The 21,172-nt window shown below is 43.7% G+C and overlaps 2 protein-coding genes across 2 annotated transcripts in view; both read right to left on the minus strand.

Annotated features, from left to right (window-relative positions):
- LOC110090062 (integrin alpha-M) lies at window positions 1-18,190 on the minus strand. The gene is made up of 19 exons (XM_072976842.2): window positions 18,036-18,190; window positions 17,545-17,685; window positions 16,068-16,271; window positions 14,730-14,860; window positions 13,384-13,547; window positions 12,012-12,163; window positions 10,860-10,991; window positions 10,034-10,107; window positions 9,128-9,269; window positions 8,859-8,969; window positions 8,379-8,461; window positions 8,211-8,294; window positions 5,899-5,971; window positions 5,010-5,117; window positions 3,891-3,962; window positions 3,617-3,736; window positions 2,880-2,978; window positions 2,272-2,382; window positions 1-292 (listed from the first exon to the last, which is right to left on the minus strand). Exons 1-19 carry the CDS (start codon window positions 18,162-18,164, stop codon window positions 191-193), a joined length of 2,232 nt encoding a protein of 743 aa, XP_072832943.2. The 5' UTR covers window positions 18,165-18,190; the 3' UTR covers window positions 1-190.
- LOC140701324 (integrin alpha-X) overlaps window positions 18,188-21,172 on the minus strand; it is a 19,199-nt gene continuing 16,214 nt past the window's right edge. Inside the window, exons 7-11 of the mRNA XM_072976843.2 lie at window positions 20,909-21,057; window positions 20,644-20,797; window positions 19,812-19,950; window positions 18,735-18,811; window positions 18,188-18,411 (exon numbers count right to left, since the gene is read on the minus strand). Coding sequence (XP_072832944.2) covers window positions 18,274-18,411; window positions 18,735-18,811; window positions 19,812-19,950; window positions 20,644-20,797; window positions 20,909-21,057 — 657 coding nt within the window. The 3' untranslated portion in view covers window positions 18,188-18,273. The remainder of the gene's footprint in view (window positions 18,412-18,734; window positions 18,812-19,811; window positions 19,951-20,643; window positions 20,798-20,908; window positions 21,058-21,172) is intronic.

The raw sequence follows: 21,172 nt of genomic DNA on the forward strand, positions 1-21,172 counted from the left end.
TTTTCATTTTTAAAAAATCTTTTTAATTAAATTATTAAACTCTGTCCTGGCCCCCAGCCTCATCCTCTCCACTCCCCCACCCTCTTGTTTTCTCAGGGAATCCAGAGGTCCTGCCTCCCCATTCCTGTTCCAGCAAATGCAGGGATCCTGGCTTTCAGCTCTCTGACAAATCCATAATTCCTTTTCCTGCTTAGCCGCTGCTTGATGCTTGAGGAGCTTGTTCACTGGGGTCAGCTGGTCCTGCTGCGGTCTCATCTGTTTGGGGCAAACGCTTACGTTTAAAGAATCCGAGCTGGGAAGAAAGGAGAGAGGAAGAGGGGAGAAAAACAGGGCTAAGACCAAGAAAGGAACAGATGCGTCATTCTCGGTTATGATGGAAACAGACGTGATGGGATATCACAATTTTAAAAAAAACAGGTGGCGTGAATGTCAAAGTGCAAGAATTCAGCAAGATTGTGTATGTTTATAAACGCACATGAATGCATACACGAGCTCAGTAATTCTCACAACACCTGATTTAGTAGGATCACCAAACATACCAAAGTTAAGCTACACTTAAATTGCTGGAACTGTACTTCCTTCTGATTGCTTAGGTTTGGACGTGCCAAACGCTATGAGCTTCAGCAAAGGATGCTCAGCCAGCTGAATTATAGCCTTTCAGATTTTAAATAGTAATGCAAACCACTTTGCAAAGGAGTGTTGCCCTTCGCGTTGCTAAAATAACATAGGAACACCCTGAAAGAAGAAAAAGACACAGAGGCCAGAATCTTGTTGGTGATTCACGGGTGCACAAGTGTAACTGTGAAAGTCACAAGAGCAAACATTGATGACACACTGGTTGTGTTCCAGGGACTGTGACAAGAAATGCAAGTAGCCCCTTGTTAATTACTAGTGATTTGTGACCAAGACTTGATTGCTTTCACTTATATGCATCTGGAAGTCACTTAATAGACTTCAAAGTGAAGTAGGAAGATGCAAGAACAATGAAGTAAAGGGGGGCTATTGGGATACAGGACACATTTTCTGTGAATGTGGAGAAATTCAGTTAATAATAATAATAACTTTTGGAAGGAACCCTATGGACCATCGAGTCCAGCCCTTGTCAAGAACTCCCAACCTCTGGCTCTGCAGCCAGAGACCTATGCCATTGAGCTAATGCAGCATTTATACAATTTATGCCCCACCATGTGCACTAAAGATCTAGTAAACTGAGATAACACTACTGAAGTAGCCCACTTCTGGTCAAAAATAATCAAATCATTTTAACATTTTAAGTTTGTTTGAACTTTATACTCCATATACGAAGATCCAGATTTTTTTTATTGTGCAGCTTTTTGATATGAACAAAGAAAGAAGCGCACAGAAACTGCCAATAAGATGCTGACCACCCAGACCCTCCTTGATTATTTCCTTAATATTCTGACATTCATCTTTTACATGCCACAGTAAAACCTGAAACATTGTTATCACTTGACTGAGCCACACAACTGCCAATTACTCTGGCACTTCCACACACAATCTCAGCATTCCTTCTCTGAAATATATCCTGGAGCCACCCTCCCTTGAATTTCCCCCTCAACTACCTCACTGATTTTGACTGGAAAACTGGATGGAGGGGAGGCAGGAACATGTGCCCTTCTGAATGTGGTGTCCAACATCTGCCCTAGCCAGGATAACCAATGGTAAGGAATGATGGGCAAGGTTCTCCAATAACTTCTGGAGGACAAAATGTACCACGTTGTTGGATTTAAGGAGGCGTTGGCAACCTCCAGAGGTGAGGGAGCTGCCCATGCCAGTCCCTGAACTGTGGAGGGGCCACGCCTACTCCTTGCCATCCATACCCCTCAAAAATATTTCTTGCAAAGAAAGTAGGGTGTTTTTTTTTTAACAGAAAAAGCCCCCTCGCACCCTGTACTGGTGAAATTTATTTCTTTATTTAAAAATATTTGCTGGGGTGCTGGGTTGGCCTCATAATCTGAAAAAAAAAATGGCTCCCATAGCCCCAAAATATACATTTTAAATGTATATTTTGCTCAGAGAGTCCTCTCTGAGCAAAATATACATTTAAAATGAAGGGGTGCTGGGGAAACGTAATGTTGCCCACCTTTGTACCAATCAGTTCTTACTATGTTCACAGTAACTTCTCCAGTAATTTCTCCTGCTATGTTTATATGTTTGTTTTTATTTGGGAGGGGGGGAATGCAATCATGTTTGTGCATGAACCTTTTGAATCATTTTTAAAATATCTAGCAAAGACAACAGGTTGCATACCTTGTACAAAACAGCCACTAAAATGGCCAAGAGCAGGATGCCACCGATGGTGCTGCCCACGATGATGGGAACGGGATTGAATGGCGAAATCAGCTCAACTACAGTGTTGATCTGCAAAGGAGACAAGCAGAGTTCATTTTTGCTCATAAAAGCCACCCTGTAACCATTCGGGTCAAATGTACTCTGGATAGTTACTCTGCCACTATATTCTACTCACAGGTTACTCAGCATGTCAGGTAAGTACTCAGCTTAGCACAGCAGGAGAAGAAGAGGTGCATTACTTCACTGTTTAATGTCTGGGTAAAGCTCAAATGCAAAGGGTATTTTTCCCAGATTTCAGTAGCCTGACTGAAGTGAGAAAAGAAGACTCTGCCCATTTTCAAAAGGACCTTAAAACCACTGGCCTTCTAGATGCTCTGGGACTCCAACGCTGACCAGTCCCAACTGTCAGGGTTCATGGGAATTGTAGTCCAACACCACCTAGAAGTGTTTCACATATACCAAACGACTGAAAGCAGACCCTGGGGGCCACAAAACAACTGAATACTGTGCTAAGCAACCTATTTTTGGTGTATACTTGACAACAGTGCAAGAACTTCGTGTTATACCTGGGTGAAGTGAAATTCCTCTGGCTGACTCTGGAAAAACCTGGTTTCATCTACAACCACAGATGCCTCACTGCGAAGGTTGAGACTTTGGGACTCTAGCTATAGAGAGAACAGACTAATTACATGGAGAAATTTACTTTGATCCTCAGCTTTTTCTCTCCACTTCCCGACCAAAAACAAACAAAATTACTGCAAAGAACTTCTCTCTCTCTCTCTCTCTCTCTCTCTCTCTCTCTCTCTCTCTCTCTCTCTCTCTCACACACACACACACACACACACACACACACACACACACACACACACACACACACACACACACACACACACACACACACACACACACACACACACTTTCCCCCAAGACTTTCAAGGGAAACCTTCCTTCCAACTGGTTGTTGTAGGTTTTTCAGGCTGTTCGGCAGTGTTGTGGAGATTTTTCTTCCTAACATTTTGCCAGTCTCTGTGTCCAGCATCTTCAGAGGACAAGAGTCAGAACTCTGTCATGTGTTCTGGTGTAGTGTGCGGGATAGCTGAGTATTTGTAGCTGTGGGATCTGCTTTTTGTTGTTTTCAGGAGATTGGGTGATTATGGTGATCAGGTTTTTTTTGTTATGGGTGTATTGTTGTGAGAAGGGGAGAAAATAACCATTGCCCATGAAATCTTTCAAGAATACTGTACATTTCTTTCCAAATGCTACCCTGCAATAGCCTTTACTACCTGAAGGAGGCACCACTTACCTTAATATCATCTTGTATGTAAAATTCCCCAGAAAAATTGAATGTGATCCCTTCACCCCGAGAGAGATTGGCAATTAGGCACTGAAATGTAGAGCAGATGGAAGCTCCCAAACATCCTCTCTGTCAAAAAGCAAAATCACCTTGCTGTTATCACCATTTGCCCTGGACACCACAGAGGCCTCTGTTTTCCAGCCCTGATTAAGAGGAAGGGATCCTTCCATAAACATTCACCAACCAACTCCAAAGTAGCTGCATTTTCTAATCCAGTTCTTACCGTGCTAGGTTTTTTAAGGTCCTTAGTCTTGAGTCCCTTTTTGAAAGTGAACATGCATGAGAACTGATTCATCTAGAAAGGAAAGGAAAATATCCTATATAACTGGGACCTGCAACAAAATGTTGCAGCAGTTGTGGCTTGTGCTCAGGTTTACACATAATCAGTTTCCAGGACATACTATGTGGCCGTCACCCCCTAGATTTTCTCTTCTGTCTCCATCGGTTAGCATTCTGTTTCTAATGAGGGTGTTGACTGGAAAGTTTCAGGGGAAGGGACTACAGTTTGGTAAAAATTTGTTATCCATTTTTTTTGTAAACCTTAAGGTTCCCCCAACCTTCCTGAAACCCCACCCCATCCCATACATAGGCAATGCATTTTTGGCTGCATATATTTATTTATTTTTAAGCCGCCTTTCTCAAAGGCATGGAGAAGGCTATATTACAATAATATGGCCAGGGAAGAGGAGTTTAGTGCTATGTCACTCCTTAGCCTTGACACTAATGCATCAGCCAGCCCACCCACCCAGTCATGCACCCTTTTCTTGAAAGAAGGGTTTGGTTTGTCTTTCCTTAACTTCATAACCAGAGAATAATGAGGGGGTGGAAAGGGCAGCTTCCACTTCTTCTGAAGCAAGGGCAGTCACAGGAACCTCCTTCTGATCAGAAAGGATGGAATCAGCACAACTAGGCAATTGTACCCTGGAAGCTTTCCAGTTTGATCGTCTCAGGCTGCCAGGGGATTGCATCTTACAGCACTATCTCTGTGGATCAGAAGCTGCGTGGTCTTATCACCAGTCCTGCTACTGTGCCCTGCTAGTGTGCTGCGGTGGCAAGAAGCTAGTCTTAGTAAAATACTATATCTTTTGATGTTTTTGGAGAGAAAAAGAGGCAAAAAAACCTGACACACATTCTCTAGAAATCCCCTGCATTTGCTATTTGTACACAGTATATGTGTACCCCACTGCCCACTTCATCTATAGGCTTCCTTCCATAGTTTTTGCTCTTCTACTCCTCGCACCAATGTTAATTCCACAATCCCTCTCTAACCACCCTTTATTGTCCAGGCATTTATAACCACCCCCTTCTGCACCATCCTTCTCCCGGCAAGTTTTCTACTCACTACGTCGTCATGGGTCGGGGTAACATTCCAGAAGAAACCCAATTTAGTCTTTAAGGGGAGCTTAAAGGTCACATTGACTGGGGTGATGTTTGAGCCTAAGTTTCTGACCTGCCAAAACAAAATACAGCAATGGGAGAAATTAAGCATGAAGGGAGGATTATAGGTTGTAGACAGGGAAGACATAAAAATTGTTGCTGTTTTTAAAAAGGGTGAAAAGCAGCTGTTAAAGTTGTGTGTTCCTAGTGTGGCTGGTACATCTCGGTAAACTTGCAGGCTTTCAAAACAGTTCCTTACTAGCCAGAATAAGCACTCCTAACCTGGGAATCTTCAGGCATGTTGGCATGAAAGTTCGAGGAATCTGGTTAACTGCATTCCAGCAAGTCTGGAGGATCTCATATTGTGAAGAGCTCAGACAGACAGACAGACAGACAGACAAGGAGTCCTCCCAAACTTCAGTTCTGTGATTCCACCCACCCAGCCACCCAAAAAAGGATATCCCATCAGCTGTGAAAGGACACAAAGTTAAAGTCAGAGAGGAAGTTGTTCCTTCTAGGTAGGTAAAGGTACAGGTTCCCCTTGACAATTAGTCCAGTCGTGTTTGACTCTAGTGGGGCGGTGCTCATCCCCGTCTCCAAGCCGTAGAGCCAGCATTTGTCTGCAGAGAGTTTCCGTGGTCCACGTGGCCAGTGCGACTAGACACGGAATGCCGTTACCTTCCCACCGGGGTGGTACCTATTTATCTACTCACAGTTTTACATGCTTTCAAACTCCTAGGTTGGCTGTTGTTCTAGGTCGACAGCAAGATATGATGATAGGCTAAAACAGTGGATGGATTGGACAAGTAAGTGGTTGGAAGGATTGACGTAAATGGATGGAACACATGTATTACCTCATAGGCGTGTGTAAGTATTTTCTTCTCGGGGATCCTGGTAGAGAAATTAAGATATGCAGTGGATTCAAGCCTAGTGAAGAAAGAATAGGAGAAAAGTTCACAGAAAACACCAAGGGGGTCTGCAGTCTTCAGTCCAACTCAGTGGAAGGGCACATGCTTTCCAAGCAGAAGTCCTTAGATCTAATCTTCTGGATCTTCAGTTGGGTGCGGAAAGATTTCTGACTGACGGGAAGTCTCATGTATATTAACCTAGACTAGTGGTGGTGAAAGGGTGGTCCTCCAGATTCTGTTGCACTACAAATACCACAATCCCTCAAAATTTATTTATTTATTTATTTATTTATTTATTTATTTATTGGCTATACAGTGGTGCCTTGCTAGACGATGATAATCCATTCCACTGAAATCACTGTTTAGCAAAATCATTGTCTAGCGAAAAGCATTTCCCCATTGGAATGCATTGAAACCTGTTTAATGTGTTCCAATGGGGAAGAATTGTTGTTGTCTAGCGAAGATCGGCCATAGGAAAGCTGCTTTGCAAACTGCTGATCAGCTGTTTAAATAGCTGTCTTGCGAAGCTTAGGTCCTGAAAACACCTGATTTGCGAGCAAGCTTTCAAAATAGTTGTCTAGAGAAAATTGGTTTGCGAAGCAGGGACCAAACATTGTCCAGCAAAATTCCCCCATTGGAATCATTGTTTTGCGAATCACTATAGCGATCACAAAAAGTCAATGTCTAGCAAAAAAACTATCATGCGGGGTAACTGTCTAGCGAGGCACTACTGTATTGGCTAAGGCTGTTTCCACATCTGATAAGCCACATATGCCCCTATTCCCGCTACAGATAGCAGTAAGCATGACTATCTACACTTGACAGTTATAGCAGCATGACAGCTCTTTAACTTCCCTGGCACCGTAACAAGGCATCCTGGGATTTATAGTTTCGTGAGGTGCCTAACATTCTGAGTTGTAATTTAGAGGAAGCTCTCTAGCAGAGAATTCTCAGTGCCTCACCAAACTACAAATGCCAGGATTCCATAAGATGGAATCACAGTAGTGACGTGGTACCATGCTAACACAACTAGTGTAGATACACTTATGGTCTGATACAGTATAACACAACCACTTATATTCTATCCAGACTACATGGGGGGCTGTAGGGGCACAATCATAAATGTATTTATTTCTTATTAAAAACACACACACAGTAAAACACCATATTGTGGTGATGCACACTATGCATTATGCTAAGATACACATATGCTGCTTCACACACACACCTCCCCACCAGAACTGCAGTGGGCATGCTTGCTAGGTTGCAGAAAACCCAATTTTTTTGTTTTTCTTCCTCTCTCGCTCTATGTGGTCAGCTAAGAACCAAGCCACAGAATCAGCTGCATCAGGTGATGTTTTGCTGGCTGGACTGAAACCATTCTGAAATGCAGGCAAGAGAGGAGAATGTTTGGGACTCACTCCCTTGTTGACAGATCCGGATGGGATGCTGGGGCTCAGGAGGCCTGCTTTGGATATTACTCCAGCCAGTCTGCAGTCCGGTCATCCCATTTTAGCAGCTGTTCCCTCAGCCACCTCACTTGCCCATGTCCATTCCCTGTTCGTTCTCTTCCCCTTCTGTTCTTTCTGAGTGAGGCTCTGACATTACAGAGGCACCTCCAGAGTCTCGGGCAGAAAGCTGTTCTGGATTGCCTTGCTGCAACCCTTCAGATGTGCCAGACAACACAGCTTCCATCATTTCCTGCCAGCAAAGTCAATGGTGTCTGAGGATGACTGGGGTTGATGGCTGCTGTAATCCAGTGTAATCATTGACGAAGGCGCAATCAAATGCTCAAGATGCAACCTGAGACCTTTGGCATTTGAAGTACATGCTTCTAAGGAGGAGCTGCAGCTCCCTGCTAAAGGGCTGGCATAAGAATAAGACAGAGCAAGAGTGACTCCGTCCCCTGCCCCCAGAACTCCTCCAAAAGCCAGCCAAATGATTTTGTCATGCGAGACAGAAAATTCCAGATATTTTTCCTCTACCCTCAAAGCAGAAATACAGTCACTAAATGAATGAATTTCTCCAATGTTATGACACTCCAAATCTGCCTACAGCGGTCACCTCACCCTTCAGAGTGGCAGGACTGTTCCCTCTTCCCAAACACAAAGCTGTTTATTGCATAACCGCCTATATGCTGTCCTGCTCTCCCTTCCCTCGTGGTTCTTGGTGAGGAATGGGCTGTGGGTGATGATGGAAGATGGAGGAAAGGAACAGAGGAAACAGTGTGTGTGTGTATGTCTATGTGCTGGACTTACCCCTTTACAATAATATTGACTGGGTGCAGCACTGGCAGCTGTTCTGTGGCCTCGTTGTCGCTCAGTGTGTTATTTTCATTCTGACTGGAAGACGGAAGGGGAGAACGGAGTGAGGGACACAAAGTCAGAAATCGCGGAGGCAGACAAATACAGGGTGGCTTCCCTCACCTGTGTGCTTGGATGGTGAAGTAAGCAAACTTGCTCTGCCAAGAGTCGCCACTGGAGGAGCGGAAGGAAAATTGCAGGAAGGCCTTGAACAATCAAACAAAGGTCAGAAATGGTGGATTCTGAGCATGACAACACTCCCATTTACACTCACTGTCTGCTTTGCCATTTGTACACCTATATATATATATTTAAAAACATTCAGACGATCCTACTAAACTTCCTTCTGTTTTCTATGCAGTGATCTTTCACTACACTAGCCCCTTACAAAGTCAAGATTATTTCCAAAGACATATGGACTATGAACTTGGTTTTTGAAGAACAAAAAGGTAGTTGTTGACTGGAGCACACAGGCAGTCCTACAGGTTCAAGAACTACAATAACCCCACGCTTTAGAGTTTCTTTTGCTTTTCAGTTTTTGACCAAATACTGTGACTTTACCCTCAAATTTATTTTCTTACCCCACTTGCTTCCATTTCTTACCTGAATGCCTCTTTTGAGGATTGGGGGCCTGAAACTGCAGGAACTGTGACGGACAGATGTATTTCCTTGGGATCCATGCATTTCACAAGCAGGGGACAAGCGCCAATTAGACTTTAAGAAGGAAACAGAGAGAGAAAATCATATAAGGATTTTAAAAAGGAAAAAAAATAGCTTTCTGGTGTTCACTCAGAACAGATACCATCCCGTTCCAAAATCTGGGACATGCCCCATCCTTCCAACCCACTTCCAAAATTATTTCTCCAACTCACCTGAAGAACTGAAGCTCTCTGGAAGGACAAAATAGGGGAGTAGTAAAAGGAAAGGCCTGGCTCATATGCTGTCTCTCCCACATTTTCTAGTTTCACTGTTAAGTTCAGTATGAAATTTGGACTCAGTTTAAGGCCCTTTGACCTGAAATTCAACAAGAGAGAAACAACTGTTCAACTCCTAAAGAATCACAGAATGAACCTCATCCAAGTCCTTGACCCCGAATCTCAAGTTCCAGTTTGTAAAACAGAAGCAGACACTGCTACCTCCAGAACTTGGAAATACTATTTTTTTTAAGTATAAAGCTCCTGAAATCCCTCAGCCAGCTAGGCCAGCTTAGGAGTTTTGAGAAAAGAATTGCCAAGCACATGGCCCAATGGTTGATATTACCAGGATGAGTTCCTGTACAAATATAATATGAACCTGGAATGTTGTACCACCTCTTACTATGTGCCATCTGGAGAGCAGACCAAGTTTTTTCACTTTTCAGGACAAGCTGGCAAATAAAAGGAGATATAGTATGTTTTCTGAGAGATACATCCCAGAATGCCTTGCCTAGTCGATTCCCAATGCAGTTCTTCCATGAGCAAATGATGGGAGAGAACCAGCCTTGTGATTTTGGAAGGAATCCTGCTTTTATGTACTGCTTAATACAGGCCAAAGATCACAACCTAGATCCCCTGCAACATTAAAAGAAATGGCTGGAATGCTACACTTGGTTCTTGGGCACAGAAACGAAGGTAGCAAAATAGTCTGGAATGGGTTACAAGTAATTCTCAACCTCTGGCCCTTCAAATTGTCTAGACCTCAACTTTCAGAATCCCTGACCAGGGCTTGTGGAGGTGGAATTCCCAGACGTCTAGAGAACCAAAGGTTAAAAGCTCATGGTTCAAGAGGATATCACTTACCCTGAAAAATTGAAGGAGATGCGAAGATCAGACACACAAATATCATTGGAGCCACAATCTTGCTTGAAGGGAACCTTACAGTGAAAAGTGAAGGATGAAGAGAGAGATGAACTGGCATGAATGAGATGATGGGCCAAAGAAGCACACTTCAGGAAGACACAACAGCATGAATTGGCATGGGGATGGAAAAGCCTACATTTGCATCACAGATTTTCTTACTTTATATTTTAAGTCTCCATAGGCAGGTCTACTCCTATCCTTCCCTTTCTTGACGCTGCCATTAAACAAAACCCAGTTGGTTTCTATTTCCTCACTGCAATCAAATACCACACTGCAGTCAAATTTACCGATTTCTCTTTTACAGATACTGACAAGGGTGTGAAACGAGCATGATGCTCCCAGAGCTTGGAATTATTATTTTTAGGGGACTATAAATCCCAGACCTTTCTCCCCCAAGCAGCACAACAGGTGGCTGTACTGGCTAGGGATTCTGGGACCTGTAGTCCAAGAAAGTAACTTTCCCCCCCAAGCTTAGGCTGCAGTAGTGTCCAAAACATTTGGGCACAGACCAGAAACATGTAGATTCAGATTCCATCAGCTTGGGGTCAGTCACTTTATCATAACCTGACCTTACCTAAGTCTACCGTCGGAGCAAAAATGAGATACCATAACCCATGCAGAGGTCTTTAATGAGTAAACAGGATGCAAATGAGACAGATTGGTTTGATGCAAGATCCCAGTCATTCAGAGCTGGCCCATCCCTTAGATGGAGGAGACATTTTTCCCTTGGTGATGGACATGAAGGGAAGAAATCAAAAGGTAATACCTGGATTTGGGCAGAAAGGTTAGTCCCAGGGTCAAGGACGGGGCGTAGATTCTTAGCAGAGATATCTGGGTCCCCCTGAACTGAGAAGTTTGCCCGCAACACAACTGGAGTGAAGGTATCATCCAGACAGACCTAGTAGACATTTTTTTAAAAAATCAGTTTCTATCTAAATTCAATACATTTCTTTCAAAGTATCGTGAATTAACAGCTTTGTCCTTTGCAGCAAGATTCTGCCAGCCCTGCGTGTATCTCAAAATTCTATCATTTGTAGGAGAGTCTGGTGGTTTAAGATACAGATAAAGTCGTTATGGAATGACCTTTCATTTACTAGAATGCATTTCAACAGAGGGATGAACTGCTATGTTGAGAATTTGCTCAGAGCTGAAAATAGAATGTTAAACAATTAAAAAAGAGAGGTAAAAAGGACAGACGGATGATGGTCATATCCATCATTAGCAATAGCCATTCATAAACACAGTTGTTGCTGATTACGCAAACTCTTAAACAACAACATCTTTAGCTCAGCTAAAGTCTCAGGAGACAGAACCTAACCTCCTGATGTGTTTATAACAAGAGCAAGAACAAAAACAATACTCTCAGGCCACCTTTAACACTAACACATTTATTCCTCTGTGTGCTTTCATGGGTTTCATTCCACTTCTTCAGAAGCACAGTGTACATTATTTAAGTTCCAGATGTACATACGCATTATAAGCTCTTTTGGAAGTTTGTAATCTCCCTTTGAAGGCAAAAGGAAAAGAAAAACATTCTGCCCATCGATTTCCACATCTCAACACCCTGTGGACAGGTAAAATGAGGGAAAGGAGTAGAGAGTATAGTAGGCAAGGAGAGGGAAGAGAAGATAGGCAAAAGGGGAGGGCATTCTGTGTTGGCAGAGAAACTGTGGGGAGCAATTCTTGATGTGTGGATATCAGTGGTATTGGGGGGGGGGGGGACACAGAGCATCCCAGTACACCTAGCAACAAAGACCCATTCATCCCACCACCATGTGTGGATGAAAATACTTGAATAATCTATTCAAATATACAGCAAAAAAAAATATCAAAACCTAGAATGACCCAAGACAAGTCTGGAACAACCAGAGATAACACCACAGTGAAAAAAAGACCATTGAATCATGTTTCTGTTTACCGGAGCTTGGAGGATCTTTTCCACACAGACTGGCATACTTGCAACCCGGATGGTTTCTGCAAGGCTGGGGGTCTCGTTCTCTACCATAAGACGTGGCAAAGACTGATTCGCATCAGGCTGGAGATTAAAAGAGATGGTAGTTCGCAGAGGACCTATTAGAGAAAGGAAAAGACAAAAGGAAAGTGGTGGAGTGAACTGGAATGGATGACATGTAGGGTGTGACTACAGTTGTTTCAGGGTATTATTGTATCAATTCATGCCATGTGCTCTTCGTGTCTCTGTTTCCAGCCTCCTGGGACAGCCTCAGTTGAACTGGATTGATTCTGTGCAGGGGACCCACATTGTTCTTTAAATTGCCTTAAATAGAACTGGGGTGGACACTCTGATTACTCATATGTCAGTCCTGGGCATGCGTTCTTTCTTTGTCCATAACTATCTTGTCTGGAGTTTATCTTTTTCTAATTGTTTGCAGTGGGAGGTGGGTTTTTTTTGTTCCTTCAAATTTGCAAATATTTTTCTCTTTTTTGTTTTAAGTGGCATAGCACTACATCAATGTTTCAGATAGTGTATTTATCTTCAGTTGAAACTTCCCTCTTATCTCCTTTGACAATGTACTTTTAACTATAGATCTTCCTGTGCAATAGGCTGGCAAAACTTGCAAATGCAACAATAAAGAAAGATAGCTATTTTTAAAAAGCCCAAAAAGAATGCAGATAGACTCATGATATGTTTTGCTAACTTGGTGTCTTTTGTGATGGTATGGTGACATGGCGACATGATGGAAAGGCAGCACGGTACTGCTATGAAGTATTGCAGATCCCCTCTCCATCTCCATAGTCAGCAGAGCCATAAAGGAAAAGGAGTGTGTCCCATGGCATGGCACACAATGCTTGCAATTGGTAGGGCAGCTGTGGCAGACATAGGCATGGCTTTGCCTACTAAGTCAATTCACCCAACAGATGTAGCACGGGGACTCCTAGTCACCCAACCATACGTGTGTGTGTGTGCGTGTGTGTGCGTGTGTGTGTGTGTGAGAGAGAGAGAGACTGACACTGCAAAAACAGTCACAGGAAGAGTACAACTGATATGGAAGGGGAGTGGAGAGAAATCAACATACAGCAGGACTCAAGGTGCTAATAATCAATACAGTATTTGCATTCTCTCAATAAGACACAAAAGTAGAGGAGGCAATAAAGATTGTAAAGAAAAATTATGAGGAAATGAGGAGCAGAGCATTTTGTGCATGAAATGACCCAAATGGAGGAAATAACTCACTGCTGACGCTGACCGAAGGATTTTGGGACATGCATGAGAATATTCAAAGAAGAATAAAGGCGACAACTAAGCATGCGAGTCATCTGGGCTGCCTTACCGCTGCTCGACTTTTTGCTCAGAAGTTTCAGGGTGAAGCAAAGACTGAGGTTCCCACGGGGCCCAATGCCAGAAACTTTTCCGCTTCCACAGTTAGGGTCATCCAAGGAAATCAAGGCGGGTGAGAAACTCATTGAAGAGATGACTGTGAAGACAGGCCTGGATCTGGGAGGCAAGTGGGAGAAGACATGCATTTGCAAACCAAGAGGAGATGGAAATGCTAGCACTTCCAGACCAACAGTCCCATAACATAGAACAGTAGTAATCCATCTGTTAACCTCATCCAGTCCAGCTTAATTAGTCTATTAACTGGCTGCCCATTTACCTGTATCTGACCCTTTCCCTCTTTTAGCACCTGTAGAGACCAAATGGGGATGATTAACTTGCCCCTGCTGCAGATATTCTGGATGACAGCTCCCATAATCCCTCACCACTGGATGTGGTGGTTGATGCTGATGAGAGCCATAGTACAAATCATGGTTGAAAAAAACATAATTTAAAATGAAAATGAAGAAGGAAACAGCAGCAGCAGTAGGTAGTAATGGATTTTATGGTGCATTTAGCTAATAGCTGTATTGTAATTTCAGTTAAATATGTGGAAGGCACCCCTCGGTGATTGGAAACATGGCCATTATCATCATGCTGGCTGTGGGATTCAAGGAGCTGTATTTAAATATACGGTACTATTTTTTCCATCTCTAACATTAATTGCCAACAACTGAATAAGGAGAGTCACACTGCTTGAGGCCTGATACGGCAGCAGCTTGCCCCAGTCCACAAACACCCCCTCCTCTAATTCATAGGGGCAGCATCACAGCACACAAGTGAGGACAGGAATTGTCTTAGCACTCCCAGCAGATTTCCCTTTTATGTCAGCTTGATCCTTTTATCACTATGCACAGGCCAAACTATGCCAGGACAATGTGAGCGAACACTTTTCCAATGAGAGCCAGTGTGCTGTAGTGAATAGAGTGATGGGCTATTTGCTCCGCAACTTGAATTCCAGTCCCTGCTCAGCCATGAACACTCAAGCAGGGAGTGTAGAACTGATCAAGCTACTCCTTAAATATCCTACATACCCTGAAAACTCTATCAGGGTTGCCATTAAGTCGGATGCAACTTAAACAGCACATCATAGCAACAAACTTTGCCAGCATCTGAGCAAGAGGCTTATATACATCCCTTACCCATCTAATTTGGGCTTTAATAAAATGGAAAAGATTTACAGTTCAGCATAATGAAAAAACACATATAGAAAGAAAAAAGATTCTCCTCCTTACTAAAATCCAACTTAATTCTTTCCCAGCTTCATTCTATGTCCATTAGTGCCCCCACTCCAATTCTTACCGAAGCAGCACTGCGCTTCCTAGCGAGCCAACTGCTATGTCCACCAGTTCATCCCCACTCAGGTCCAGCCTTCCCTGGAGGGACTGTCCAAAGTAGTGGAGTGTGGGAGAAAGAGAAGTGGCAGAGATACGCTGTACAGATAGGAGGAGAGAGAAAGAGAAAAGGGGGGGGGGAGGAGAGAAATTAGGTCACCAAGTGATGGGGTAAAACACAGGTGAGAAAAATCTTGGGACAAATCTGGTCCCAGAGTGAGTAACCGTCTTCATTATATTTGCATTTGCCATTCATCAGCTTTTGTGCTTTTTCCACCTATTCTAAAAGGTGGACATTCCATTCTCCCTAGGTTTACTCACCAGCATTAAGCGCCTTATCCTAAAATGTGCTAGTATTCTTAGTGTTTTGGGCTGCATCCTATTTCCCAGGAATCACATGATGCACAGGGAAATGTGCTCCAGCCCAACCTCAATCCAGGCCCAAGTTGGACCTTCTTGGTTCAGCTGTAGCACTGGATCGATTCCCCAGCAAACGCAAAAGTCATTTTTGCTCCTGTTAAAGCTACCCTTTCTGCTGTGAACTCCTTTGCAACCATCTGATCACCGTTGTAGTCTGTTAATAAAGTCAGGTTTAATTAAACAAAAGGACTTTTGCCTTAGTAATACAGCTTGTGAATAAGGAGACTGTGGCCTTCTCTTGTACAGACTTGTTTTATCCATTGCTATAAAAAGAATTGCCTTGCTCACCCCCAAATACTAAAGCAGGGGAAATAGGCAAATAAGTGCTTTCTCCTGATCCTACCATATTTTCACTGCGCTCTAAGGAAGAGGAGAATTGAACAAGCCACTGATGAAACTGCTGCACCGTGGAAGTATCTTTCAGGTTCTTGTCTCCCAACAACCCGATGGGAAGTTAGCTGAGCTATTCCCTTGGCAACAACGGGGCAGCGGAGGCCGAGGCGCCTTTCATGAATCCAAAGCAGAGTTAGACTCTCTAAAAGTGGGTTGCCAAGGCTAATCGGGGGCCCACCCAGTGTGTGGGGTTATCATCCTCCTTATCCCCATGCAGCAATGGTCATGTTGGTGGGTGGAGGAGTGAAGACAGGCTGCAACCAGTCCCACTGAGTTAAATTCTCTGATCTTCACTGCCAAAAGCAGTGAATTTTCACCAAGCCCAGTGGTATGAAAAACTAATCAATTAATTAAATTCAGAGAGTGTCAGGCTGGTGACGAGCAGCCTAGATCCAAGTTTTTTTAACTATAGAAAACCCCGCTTTGCTCAGCTGGGACAATACATTCGCTCCTCCTGGCAGAATATTCTGCCCATTTTCACCCTCAGGCTTACCTGGCTATGCTGTTCCCTCAACCTATCGGTTTCTCCCAAGAAAATGTAAACGGCTCCATGTTCTTCATCCTCCATGGGAGCGCCTACTGCCACATCGGCAAGGCCGTCTCCACTCACGTCCCCTAAAGAGCAGAGGGCTGCCCCAAACCGTCCTAGTCCATCGCCAGGGACCCCATGAAGTGTCTGGACGCAAACAAGGCCACCCTGCAATGAGACATATTCATTTATTTTACGCCTTGCTTTGTTCTCATCAAAGGTCCAGGGGAGCCACACATGCAGTATTAAAATGATTGCAGCTAAAACAATATCTGCAATGAAAACCGAGCTTAAATGGAATTAATACAGCCATCAAAGGGTACCCACAAGTTCAAAAACAGGATTAAAAGAGCTAGAAAGGGGGAAAAAAACAAAAAAAAGTGTCCTGAATTAAAAATACACCTCACCAGGATGTACAGCTGAGCAGAACAACATGAGAATACTTGGAAATATTAAAGAATAGTTCAGAAGAATGAAAAATAAAGAAAACCCATAGGCTTTCTTTATTTGTTTTCACTTGGCATCTGATAGAAGGTAGACCCAAGATGCACTGCTGCCTGAGGCAAATAAGACTACCTTCTGATTTTTATAATAATGCTGGCAAGGAGAAGAGCTGGCAATGGGACAGCGCTCTTTAGCAAACCTGAGGGCAACAAGCTCGTGCGAGAGTTTTGTGTCTTTCAACCGAAGGGACCAGCTGGGGGTGGTTGATGATCAGAGGGCTGCCATTGCCACTGCATAATATCTGCTGCCTGAGGCAATCGCTTCACTTTGCTTAATGATAGGGCAGGCCCAGAAGGAAGGATGCCATGGCAAAGAAGGCCTGCTCCTTGGTTACACTTCTGCCTCACCTCTGTAGGCACAAACAACCCTGAAAGAACCTCTCCAGTTTACTAGTGTAAGTATGTGTGTGTGTAAGGAGTGTATCTTCTTTTTTTAGGGCAATTGCACGGAAAGAAATATCGAGGCCTGCTGCTTCTGCTACGGTCCTGATCTTGCACCCAATCCCCATGGTGGCTATCTGCCTTTTAAAATGGCACTCCTTCGCCTGTAAGAAGAGACATAAAACACAGGGAAATGGGTACAGGAACAATATGTTGAGTTTGAACTGAACCTGTTTTTTTTTTTAATGAAAGTGTCCCCTGGCCCTGAAAGGCAGAAAAATGGAATATAATAAACAAACAAGCCAGTCACAAGAGGAAGGAAAATGATTCGTTTTGTCTAGACTTCTCCAACCCATTGCCCTTCAGAGGCAAAGGACTGCATTACCCATCATGCCCAGCCATGCAGGGGATGGAGAGTTTAATCCAAAGCATCTGAAGGGCACCAGATTGGGGAAGGCAGCTTGCATAACATTCTGAAGTGGACAAGGCATGTAATTCCTATGCATCCAAACAGGGATCGTCCTACTTCCCCCCCTTCTCTTCTTCATTTTGCTCACCATATCATCCATGGTGCAGACCTCAACCAGCCCACCATGTGTCCCATTGTAGTAAAGGGGAGCGCCGATCAGAATGAGGTCTGTATTTCCATCTGCATTTAGATCCACTGAGGAAAGCTCAGCACCGTAGTAAGAACCCACCTGAAAAGAAAAAATAATAATACACAGAGTGCATGTCTAGGGCAGTGCAGAAAAGTGAAGATAAATTAAATTCCATTATATGACCTGATATGCCAAGGTTCTCTGCAACTCCATCTGATTAAAATCCAGATTTCGCCCCAGACAGTCATTCTCAGCCTTCCATCCTAGAGGTTGTTGGACTTCAGCTCCCAGAATTCCTGGCCACTGGCTATGCTGGCTGGGATTTATGGGAAATGATGTCCAAAACTTTGGACGACAAAAAGTTGAGAACCTCTGCCTTAGATGGAACACAGGATGAACAGACCTCCAAAGAAGCTCTGAGGCCACTTCTCCCAGGTTTTCTGTCTTACCTGTTTGCCCCAAACAGTTGCAGTTATCTGGCTATTCTGACTTTCGAAAGCTAAGACTCTCCCAACATGCTGGTACCGTGGAGCTCCCGCAATGTAGAAAGCCAGCTGGCCACGACGAGCCAAAGCCATGGCATAACCTGTCGGAGAGAAAGAGAGGAAAAGTAGGTGGTGGCCGGCTTCTGGTCTGGAAAATTGGATCTGTTTTGGGACATGGAATGGAAGGAACAGGGTACTGAAGTTACTTGCCCAAATAGGAGTCCTCAGAGTGAGCAGTGGAGTCATTCAGAAATTTGGTTTGGGGAGGCTGTGCCAAGAACCCTTTTTCCAGACCCCCAGACCAGCCATAGGCTCCAACTGCTCCAGTTACCAAATGTTCCTGGGTAGATGGGGAACAATGGGAAGAGGGATGGAAATGTGAGAACGGATGTATGCACTCTGTCATTCCCTAAGGGACTTCCTTCTTCCTCCTACATACAAAGATCAAACTGATGCATAAGCAAAAACCATTCACTATTCCGAGTGAATCCATTCCCATAATTTCTGCCCACCTGCAAATCCTGTTTCTAATTGTGGCTGGAATTCATGAGCTGGCATTTTTCCATAATTACAACGGGGGGGGGGTTAAAGCCCAAAATTAAGGATAATCAAGGGTTAAGCTGATGGAAATACAGAAAAGGATGGGTGGCCATTTATACTCACAGCAGTGAGAAGGGTGCTGAATCCACCTTGGGAAAGTTCTAGCTGGAATGAACTGCCAGGCGAGGCTCCAGAGGTCCCTTTGGAGAGGAGAAAGAAAATGAAGGAAAGCAAACAATAAAAAAGGAGCAGAGGCAAAGGGGGAAAGATGGACTCAATTTGGGATAAATGTTTTCCACAGGTAGCACTCCCGTTATCATATTCAGATCTTGAGGACAATGTGATTTCCCTTCAGCTGAGTGGTTCTCTTGGATCTGCTCTTGCTACTGTTAGGTAAAGCCCAGTCACATGAAGATTGGCAGAACCTATTGGACAGTGCCAGTGACATCACTAGGAATGAGTGATACAACTCCCCCAGTTCCCATGTACACAAGCAAAGGTTTTTAAAACTTTGGCTTCCCATTCATTACAGCAGTGGCAGACAAACTGCAGATGTAATGATGCAGTTCCCTGTGACTTTACATACTGACCCTTACGGGTGGTCTCACACCCACCTCCAAATTGTTTTTTCACCACTGATGTCAGCAAAATCTGTATAAGGATCTCACGGAGTGGGACAGAGACCCCAATGGGAGATGCAGCCCATCAGCAACAAAAAGGCCATAAGCTCTCCACCCTACACTAGATGCAGAATCCTGCCCCCTTCATATCACATTAGTCCAGGGTTATATTGTTTAAAAGCAGTAACAGTGAGCAACAACCATAAACAAAGCCACAATCTCTCCTCACAATACTCCCCTGCATTTGGTGAACACTTTCCTGCCTTTCTCTTACTTTTATTGTTATTGGAACTAATTATTTGTAGGTTGCCTGCTCCCTCTCTCCAGCACCAGAGGGCTTCTTTTTCTGACATTTAACAAAGAAAAAAATAAAGATTTTTTTTAAAGGAAGAAGAATAAAGAAGCAGTTGCAGACAGGTACCATTATTTCCTGCAGCAATGCTATCCTCAGCATTCTTTTTGTGAGAAGAGAAGATCTCAGTCTGTACTAGACAAGAGTTGACGTAAGAAGGAGCTTGCAATTAATAGCAAAAGATCTCTAAGGGAGAGTCAGGAAAAGATCAGGAAACAATGTTCAAACCTTCAATGGCGAAAATCTTCTCTTTCAGCTCTTCCTGAAGGCTATGAAGTGCGTCAAAACTCTTTACTGAGAAAATATTGCGAGCTGATGAGGCAATTTTATGTAGCTCATCTTGTCCTTCAACGAAGTTCTGACCAACCTGAAATATACATTAGAGATTTACAGAGAGGGGTAGCAAGGCAGGGAATTTCAGCTTCTGCTATTGAAAATAAACATCCCCTTTAAGAATTTTCCACTGTCTCAAGAGTCAAAATGATTAGTTTACTCTATTAGTTATAGTGATCCTGATATCGCTTTCAAGGTAAGTGAGATATTTAAGGAGTGGTTTACCAGTTCTGCTCCCACTAGTGAGTTTCCTTGGCTAAGTAAGGGTTTGAACCCAGGCGTGAACTTTAGTCCCCCACTCAGGAAAAGCTTGCCTGAAAAGAAAGGTCTTTGCTTGTGGAAGGACAAGAAATATGGGGCCAATCTAGCCTCTCATGGGAGGGACTTCCAAAGTCTGGGAGCACTAGCCAGAAGTATGATAAAATCCCCATCTAGTTTCCCTAAAATCTGTTTAATTGTGTTTAATACTATAACAAACGTAATTGTGGGCTTGTTTGTTTGTAAGTTTTTAGTGATAAACACGTTTAACTGCATTGTATCCTGCCTTGCGTTCCAACCCCAATTGAAAGGTGGCATATAAAATGAATAAACATAAACACATCTTGAACGAGAGAAGTTGCCACAAGTAATACAAAAATAGCAGCTTTCCGAAACTCCCCCACATATTCCATCTTGTCATCCAAAACTTTGTCAAGAGTGGTGTCACTACTGTACTTAGTCAACATACCCCGATGGCATAGCGGATGATGCCTTTTGCATCCGCAGCCTGCTTGGCTTCCTCGAACGTGCTACGTTGATCATTGGAGATGCCATCCGTCAGAACGATGAGGAGTTTCTTGCTGTCCGGTCGCATGCCGCGCTCAGGAATAAAAACCTTTTCCCTACAAGGACAGCAGCAGCATCTGGGTCAGCTCTGAAAAAGGCAGAGGGTGAAAGCCCACTATCCCTCCTCTCCCTGCCATCATCCCAGGCCCAATCCCCTCAATACTCACACCACAAAGCGGATGGCTGTAGGGGTGAAAGTGTTTCCTCTGATCCGCTGGGCACCATGAAGAGTATTCTTTATTTGGCCTCCAGTGTTATTATATGTAGTGAAATCAAAAATAAGAAAGGGGTCGGAGGAATACTGGACCACAGCAAACTGGATTTGGTCAGGAGAAGGGGAGAAATGGATGGCAGAGGTTAGGCACACGTTTTTTCCAGACATAAGGAAAGTTCCTTCTTTGGACTCTAAGTACCAAAATGCAGCTGCAGGC

The sequence above is a fragment of the Pogona vitticeps genome, chromosome 6, assembly GCF_051106095.1.
Source record: "Pogona vitticeps strain Pit_001003342236 chromosome 6, PviZW2.1, whole genome shotgun sequence".
Taxonomy (NCBI): Eukaryota; Metazoa; Chordata; class Lepidosauria; order Squamata; family Agamidae; genus Pogona; species Pogona vitticeps.